Source organism: Salvelinus alpinus, chromosome 2 (genome assembly GCF_045679555.1).
Source record: "Salvelinus alpinus chromosome 2, SLU_Salpinus.1, whole genome shotgun sequence".
NCBI lineage: Eukaryota > Metazoa > Chordata > Actinopteri > Salmoniformes > Salmonidae > Salvelinus > Salvelinus alpinus.
Genome location: NC_092087.1, coordinates 84,007,145 through 84,016,576, shown reverse-complemented (window position 1 = coordinate 84,016,576; position 9,432 = coordinate 84,007,145). Strand labels below are relative to the sequence as shown.

Genomic DNA, 9,432 nt, shown 5'->3' with positions numbered 1-9,432 from the left:
GCCCACTGGAATTAAAGGGTAACTACACCCAAAAATAATTTACAACAATTTACAAAAATCAAGACCTCAAAAGTGGTCTGCTGATGTGGTTTAAGCATTGTTGTGGACTTTTCTATATAAAAAAAAGTGTGACTTTGAGAGGGAAAACCTGGAAAACTGGAGAAAAATTGACACCTAGAAAAACAAAATGGAGAAAAATGAATTTTGGAGAAAAAAATGAAATCAAAATATTAGTGGGTTATTTTCTTTGATTGTTGCTCATGTCCTGTAGTGTCTTGGATGCTTTAACAGAATAGCGTTGTTGTTTTGAGAATGCATAAAGATATCAGTATCTTTTCTCTCACACACTTACTTCTCTTGCTGTCTCCCAGACAGGTCCAGCTGCTACGCACTGAAGTCAACCTCAACCTACCCACCCATATACCACAACCAACAACATATCATCACCTCTGACCTCCACTGAGCTTGTCCAAGTGCCCCCGGCCATCTACCACAACCAACAACATATCATCACCTCTGACCTCCACTGAGCTTGTCCAAGTGCCCCCGGCCATCTACCACAACCAACAACATATCATCACCTCTGACCTCCACTGAGCTTGTCCAAGTGCCCCCGGCCATCTACCACAACAAACAACATATCATCACCTCTGACCTCCACTGAGCTTGTCCAAGTGCCCCCGGCCATCTACCACAACCAACAACATATCATCACCTCTGACCTCCACTGAGCTTGTCCAAGTGCCCCCGGCCATCTACCTCCTCACAGCCGCCCCCTCAATGCCTGAGCCCAACACCTTCACCTTCCCCCCCTCCCCTCTCCTCCTCCTCACCCCCGACCCTTTCTTCAATGGATCCTACCAAAACTGGACCAACCCTGGCGGCGGAGGCGTGGGGGGTTTCCAACTCACTATAGCAGGGGTCCTTATCCCTCTCATCTATGTAGCAGTCTGTGTGATCGGCCTGGTGGGCAACACATTGGTCATCTACATTGTTTTACACTATGTGAGGACGGAGTCGGTCACTAACATCTATATACTCAACCTGGCCATCGCTGATGAGCTATTCATGCTAGGTCAGTGTTTTTTTACAAGTGGTTTAATTGTTTTTTTTCAAGGTGTTTATTCAACTCTGTTATTTTTACTGTATTTCTTTAATTTGATTATGTTACGGTAATTCTTTCATTTGATCATTTTACTGTAAATGTGTTGCAGTTTTAAATGCACTTCAAATGCAATGTAAGTGTGCGGTTTTAATAGTTTTTCATTCAAATCAAATCAAATCAAACTTTATTTGCCACATATGCCGAATACAACAAGTGTAGACTTTACTGTGAAATGCATACTTACAAGCCCTTAACCAACAGTGCAGTTCAAGAAGAAGAAAATATTTAACAAGTAGGATAAAATAAAAAGTAATATTAAAAAGTAACACAACAAGAATACCAATAGCGAGGCTATATACAGGGGGCACCGGTTCAGTCAGTGTGCAGGGGTACAGGCTAGTTGAGGTAATCTGTACATGTAGGTGGGGGCGAAGTGACTAATTGCACTGTCAACATAGTTAGATTTGATTTGACTTCCCCTAGGCCTCCCCTTCTTGGCGGTCCAGAACGCTCTGCTCTCCTGGCCGTTTGGTTCTCTCATGTGCCGTGTGGTCATGACTGTGGACGCCATCAACCAGTTCACCGCCATCTTCTGTCTCACGGTCATGTCCATCGACCGCTACCTCGCAGTGGTCCATCCCATACGGTCGTCGTGGTGGAGGCGACCGCACGTGGCCAAGGCGGTGAACGCGACGGTGTGGGCGGTGTCGTTTGTGGTGGTGCTGCCCGTGGTGGTGTTCGCGGACGTACTGGAGGATGATGGGAACTGTAGTATAGTGTGGCCTGAGCCAGCCGAGGTCTGGAAGGCGTCGTTCATCGTGTACACGTGTGCCGTCGGGTTCTTCGGACCGCTACTCGTCATCTGTCTCTGCTACCTGCTCATTGTGATCAAGGTCAGAATGTAGGACTACTGCCGGACTTAAGGGAAAAAATAGCTATTTTACACTACTTGGGAGGCCTGTCTGTTATACTTAGACTGAACCAGTATGTCCTTTGGGAGGAAACATCCTTGTTGATTGGTAACATAGACCCAGGTGTTGCTACACCTCCGTTGTTACATGAAATAAATGTGTTCTGATGTCTTTGTCTCATATTACCAGTGATTTATTTATACTTCCCTTAAATCAGACATACATTGTGAGGAACATTTGTTTTGAGGGGCGGGACTGCTTTGCCCTCTTCCAGGGAACCCTTCCTTGTGCGGTTCTCTACTCTGGCCCTGACCTGTAACATCTGACCTGTAACATCTGACCTGTTACTTCTGACCTGTAACATCTGACCTGTAACATCTGACCTGTAACATCTGACCTGTTACATCTGACCTGTAACATCTGACCTGTTACATCTGACCTGTAACATCTGACCTGTAACATCTGACCTGTAACATCTGACCTGTAACATCTGACCTGTTACATCTGACCTGTAACATCTGACCTGTAACATCTGACCTGTAACATCTGACCTGTTACCTCTGACCTGTTACATCTGACCTGTTACCTCTGACCTGTTACATCTGACCTGTTACTTCTGACCTGTAACATCTGACCTGATACATCTGACCTGTTACTTCTGACCTGTAACCTCTGACCTGTTACCTCTGACCTGTTACCTCTGACCTGTTACATCTGACCTGTTACATCTGACCTGTTACCTCTGACCTGTTACATCTGACCTGTTACTTCTGACCTGTAACATCTGACCTGTTACTTCTGACCTGTAACATCTGACCTGTTACTTCTGACCTGTTACATCTGACCTGTTACATCTGACCTGTAACATCTGACCTGTAACATCTGACCTGTAACATCTGACCTGTTACATCTGACCTGTTACATCTGACCTGTAACATCTGACCTGTAACATCTGACCTGTTACATCTGACCTGTAACATCTGACCTGTTACATCTGACCTGTTACATCTGACCTGTAACATCTGACCTGTAACATCTGACCTGTTACATCTGACCTGTTACATCTGACCTGTAACATCTGACCTGATACATCTGACCTGTAACATCTGACCTGTAACATCTGACCTGTAACATCTGACCTGTAACATCTGACCTGTTACATCTGACCTGTTACCTCTGACCTGTTACATCTGACCTGTTACTTCTGACCTGTAACATCTGACCTGTTACTTCTGACCTGTTACATCTGACCTGATACATCTGACCTGTAACATCTGACCTGTAACATCTGACCTGTAACATCTGACCTGTAACATCTGACCTGTTACATCTGACCTGTAACATCTGACCTGTAACATCTGACCTGTAACATCTGACCTGTTACCTCTGACCTGTTACCTCTGACCTGTTACATCTGACCTGTTACCTCTGACCTGTTACATCTGACCTGTTACTTCTGACCTGTAACATCTGACCTGATACATCTGACCTGTAACATCTGACCTGTAACATCTGACCTGTAACATCTGACCTGTTACATCTGACCTGTTACATCTGACCTGTTACCTCTGACCTGTTACATCTGACCTGTTACTTCTGACCTGTAACATCTGACCTGTTACTTCTGACCTGTAACATCTGACCTGTTACTTCTGACCTGTTACATCTGACCTGATACATCTGACCTGTAACATCTGACCTGTAACATCTGACCTGTTACATCTGACCTGTTACATCTGACCTGTAACATCTGACCTGTTACTTCTGACCTGTTACATCTGACCTGATACATCTGACCTGTAACATCTGACCTGTAACATCTGACCTGTTACATCTGACCTGTTACATCTGACCTGTTACATCTGACCTGTAACATCTGACCTGTTACATCTGACCTGTAACATCTGACCTGTTACATCTGACCTGTTACATCTGACCTGTAACATCTGACCTGTTACATCTGACCTGTTACATCTGACCTGATACATCTGACCTGTAACATCTGACCTGTAACATCTGACTTGTAACATCTGACCTGTAACATCTGACCTGTTACCTCTGACCTGTTACATCTGACCTGTTACATCTGACCTGTTACCTCTGACCTGTTACATCTGACCTGTTACTTCTGACCTGTAACATCTGACCTGTTACTTCTGACCTGTAACATCTGACCTGTTACCTCTGACCTGTTACATCTGACCTGATACATCTGACCTGTAACATCTGACCTGTAACATCTGACCTGTTACATCTGACCTGTTACATCTGACCTGATACATCTGACCTGTAACATCTGACCTGTTACATCTGACCTGTAACATCTGACCTGTTACATCTGACCTGTTACATCTGACCTGTAACATCTGACCTGTTACATCTGACCTGTTACATCTGACCTGTAACATCTGACCTGTAACATCTGACCTGTTACATCTGACCTGTTACATCTGACCTGTTACATCTGACCTGTTACATCTGACCTGTTACATCTGACCTGTAACATCTGACCTGTAACATCTGACCTGTTACATCTGACCTGTTACATCTGACCTGTTACATCTGACCTGTAACATCTGACCTGTTACATCTGACCTGTTACATCTGACCTGTTACATCTGACCTGTTACATCTGACCTGTAACATCTGAACTGTAACATCTGACCTGTTACATCCGACCTGTAACATCTGACCTGTTACATCTGACCTGTAACATCTGACCTGTAACATCTGACCTGTAACATCTGACCTGTTACATCTGACCTGTAACATCTGACCTGTAACATCTGACCTGTTACATCTGACAACAAACAGAAATGTTTCAACATCTTTAATGTCTGGGTCAGGAGCCAGAGGGGAGGACACACTGGGAGTGGGTCTCTGTCAGTGGAGGCTGCTGAGGGGAGGACACACTGGGAGTGGGTCTCTGTCAGTGGAGGCTGCTGAGGGGAGGACACACTGGGAGTGGGTCTCTGTCAGTGGAGGCTGCTGAGGGGAGGACACACTGGGAGTGGGTCTCTGTCAGTGGAGGCTGCTGAGGGGAGGACGGTTCATAATAATGCTTAGAATGGAGTCCATGTGTTTGATACCATTCCAGTCATTATTATGAGCCGTCCTCCCCTCGGCAGCCTCCACTGTTTCCTGGGGAGGGAGTGGAGCGGCCTGGGAGTGGGTCTCTGGGGAGGGGGTGGTGCAGCCTGGGAGTGGGTCTCTGGGGAGGGGGTGGAGCGGCCTGGGAGTGGGTCTCTGGGGAAGGGGTGGAGCAGCCTGGGAGTGGGTCTCTGGGGAGGGGGTGGAGCAGCCTGGGAGTGGATCTCTGGGAAGGGGGTGGAGTGTCCTACCCTAAAGTGGCCTACCCTACAGTGGCCTACCCTACAGTGGCCTACCCTAAAGTGGCCTACTCTACAGTGGCCTACCCTAAAGTGGTCTACCCTACAAGTGGCCTACCCTACATTTTTTATATTGTTGAGTTAACCTTAATATTGTATTTAATTGTAAAGTGTGTTGAGATGTTTTAACTGCCAATAAAGTTGAATTGTTTTGTTTTGATTCGAAGGTGCGCAACGCAGGGAAACGGGCCCGGTCCACCTCCTCCCGACGCAGGAAGTCCGAACGCAAGATCACCCGCATGGTGGTTGTCGTGGTAGCAGTGTTCGTGTTGTGCTGGCTCCCATTCTACGTCCTCAACATCGTTAACCTGCTAATCCTGTTACCGGGCGAATTCCGGGGGCTGTACTACTTTGTGGTGGTCCTATCGTACGCTAATAGCTGCGCTAACCCAATAATTTACGGATTCCTGTCCGATAATTTTAAGAGAGGGTTCCGGAAGGCTCTTTGTCGTTCTTCGAGGAGGGTGGAGAACCACGAGAGGGCGGCAGCCACCGAGCTGCAGCGCCCTGCAGAGCTCTGGAGGGGAATTGCGCATGAGCCGCGAGATGGCCTGGGGGTCACCAAGTCTCATGAAGGAGGGGAGGAAGAAGAGGAGGAGGATGAGGTAGAGGAGGACGGGATAGAGATGGAGAGAAGAGAAGACGCCACTCAGATGAGAGAGAACTGCAGGATTGCACAGAACGGGAACGGAGGAGGACAAGTTGAGAGCTCCAGGATCTTGTTCACACCGGGAGGAAAGGTGGAGACAGTACCCCTGGGGCAGAGGGCTAAAGCTGGGGAGGTGGCTGGGAAAGGCCCCGGCTTAGAATTGGGGCCTACTGTCGCTGTCTCCACTCTTGCCAATGGATCAAAGAGTGAAAGTAACAGGTCACCTCCAGAGGAGACAGTGGAGAAGAGCACCAAGCTAGAGATCAGCTACCTGTAACTCATAAATAAGCTTTTTCCCAATGTCCATACTAGTATACCACTGATACGGACAAGTCTTGCTGAGACTGAGGCTGTCCTAATATGGACACTGTACAGTGTATAGAATGAGGGTGAAGCTGCATCTAGAGATGCTGATCTTAGGTCAGTTTTGCATTTTCCCCACTCATGGTTAAGGATTGGGGGAGGGGAAGCTGATCCTAGATCTGTACCTAGGGGTAACTTTACCCAGGAGCTAGATTGCATGTCCGGTACAGTGACTCATTCTAAGTAGTGAGCTACTGTGTCGATTGGAACAGAGACATATGGATTGAATGAATGTATTGTAGCGATATTAACCCAACACTTAGCAACCTTGTTAAGAGGTTTGGAGCTCTTGGGGTAACAATTAAGGTGTTGGCTTGACAGTCACTGGACCTGGGTTCAAACCCCAGTTAGGGCTACCCCTCGAGTTCGCAAATGAATCATTTAAATTGACACTTTTGAGTATCAACTGTGAACTTACAATGATACCAACTGCCTTGCCTCAAATTCCAAGCTTTTTGGCCAAAAATTGATGATCAGTTATTTTATTAGACTGAGAATTTGCAAATCTTTACAGAACACATTTCAGTATTACGCTGAGTGCGCAATGTAAATATGTACAGAAATGTTTAAGAATCATAATACAGTTTTGAATAGGCTATTCAGAGATGCACACAAGGAGAAAAACACAAACTATATTGTCAGTATTTAAATGATGTATCTATGTTACAGTTTCTTAATGCAGTATTTTTTCAACAGTATAAATGAAACGTTTATACTTTGGCCTTCAGACAAAGTATAAAAGTCTCATGATACCACTAAAATCGCAGGGAACGAACTGTTCCCTTTCATCCAAGAACAGCCTCATTTAACAGTTATTCTAAATGTCATAGAAGCTATTTCAATGAGAGTTCATACTGCCTCTGTCTGAGGCTTTACAATACAAGTGCAAATTAGTGTCCTTGGGTTGAAAGCGAAAGCAAACAAAAAGCATCTAGCTCCATTCTATTGCCATCTCACCGCGTCCCTGGTGGAACGTTTCATCTATCAGAATGAACGGAATCATTAAAGTGAATAACGTCACCTAAACGCACCTGCACGATTAACACTCATACATATTCATGATGACAGGAGTTGAGTCGATTAAATTATGGCGGATGGTATATCAAAGAGCTGTGCGCACTCTGATATCGACCTTCGGTTAATTTGATTGGCATCCAGCTGAATATCTTCTGAGCGACGTTGTGGTGGACATTGTTGTGGAATGCTATTTTGTTTGGGGGGAATGTTAGTGATTTGACCTTTCAGACAGATGCTGTGTATGTGAGTGAAGCAGCTGAACCATTAGAAAGCGGTCGGCCCTGGGAACTAATGATAGATATTTGCAGAGCCATATTTGTAGATATTTAGATTGAGATAATATGTTTCTGGGTAGTTGCATAGGAACAAAGCTGTTTTTCTACGGAGCAGAGCTATACAGTATTTCTTTGTATGTACTGTATGTAGGCAGTACATAGTGCCATATTCAATAAGAGAATTGATCAAATGTGGCCTTTAAGTTCACTTTGTATCTGAACATAATTGTTTTGTAGCTGTAGCCTGGATGTTTTATCATGTTGTTTTCCGAGCCTCAATTCGTCAGCGGCATGGACTCTACAAGGTCTCAAAGCGTTCCACAGGGATGCTGGCCCATGTTGACTCCAATGCTTCCCACAGTTGTGTCAAGTTGGCTGGATGTCCTTTGGGTGGTGGACCATTCTTGATACACACAGGAAACTGTTAAGCTTGAAAAACCCAGCAGTGTTGCAGTTCTTGACACACTGGAACCGGAGCACCTGACACCTACTACCATACCCCGTTCAAAGGCACTCCTGTCTTTTGTCTTGCCCATTCATCCTCTGAATGGCACACGTACACAATCCATCTCTCAATTGTCTCAAGGCTTGAAAATCCTTCTTTAACTGTCTCCTCCCCTTCATCTACACTGACAAGTGACATCAATAAGGGATCATAGCTTTCACCCAGTGGAGGCTGCTGAGGGGAGGACGGCTCATAATAATGGCTGTAATGGAGCGAATAAAATGGTATCAAACACATGGAAACCATGTTTGATGTATTTGATACCATTCCACTCCAGCCGTTAGCATGAGTCCGTTCTCCCCAATTAAGATGCCACCAACCTCCTGTGCTTTCACCTGGATTATGGCATGGAAAGAGCAGGTGTTCCTAATGTTTTGTACACTCACTTTATGTCTACACGGCTAGAAGTTAACAAGTTAGAAGATTGGGAAAAGTGCTCGTCATACTTTAAATGAATGATCATGTAATTAGTTGACAAGTTGAATCAGGTGTGCTAGCTCTGGAATAGATCAAATACATGGAACGTCTGGGATACTCCGAGGTTTGAGAACCACTGCATTAGAAGAGATGTATGGAGAGATGTTTGGAAAAGTCACACACCTTAAATGAATGATCAATACCTTTCTAACGATCTTATGTCTAAGCTTATGTCTCACCCGCTGTGGTGCTTTGGTAGCCTGATTACTAGTCTGTTTGTGCATTCATACCACTCCTTGTCATGCCAAACATGTTGACAACCACAAGGAGTTGACTGCACTAACAGATCTGGGACCAGGCCAGTGCTTTGGTCAGCCAGAGTGTGTGGATGGAACCCAGCTCCTGCTCTGATGAACATCTCAACTGTTTCTGATAGTGTGTACATGGTAGCCTTAGTGCCAGTCTGTTTGTTCCATCATGCCAACTCCTTGTCACTCATTGTCATGCCAAACATGTTAGGGTTGACAATAACAGCAATGGAGTTGGCAAGAGCACAAACTGATCTGGGACCAGGCTATGTAAATGGTATTTCTATGTTTAGATAGTGTCTGTGTACTGTGTATGCTGATGACTACAAAGCCTCAAATTGAATGTGAAGTTTGAAGAAAAAAATAAATGTCTTATAATGTAATTTTTGTATTTGTTCCAAGTCACTGGTATACCATTGGTCTCAGTTGACGTCCAACACTACAGTAGGGAAGAGATACGTTTATCAGAGCAATCAGATATTCTGATCACAGA

General features: G+C 45.2%; 2 protein-coding genes across 2 annotated transcripts in view; both read left to right on the top strand.

Moving 5' to 3' along the window:
* Nucleotides 1-9,432, top strand: part of LOC139544641 (voltage-dependent calcium channel gamma-2 subunit-like) — a 223,466-nt gene that overhangs the window by 84,450 nt on the left and 129,584 nt on the right. The gene's annotated exons all lie outside the window — the stretch shown is intronic.
* LOC139544732 (somatostatin receptor type 5-like) lies at nucleotides 377-7,308 on the top strand. The gene is made up of 3 exons (XM_071351982.1): nucleotides 377-1,075; nucleotides 1,589-1,998; nucleotides 5,573-7,308. Exons 1-3 carry the CDS (start codon nucleotides 781-783, stop codon nucleotides 6,329-6,331), a joined length of 1,464 nt encoding a protein of 487 aa, XP_071208083.1. The 5' UTR covers nucleotides 377-780; the 3' UTR covers nucleotides 6,332-7,308.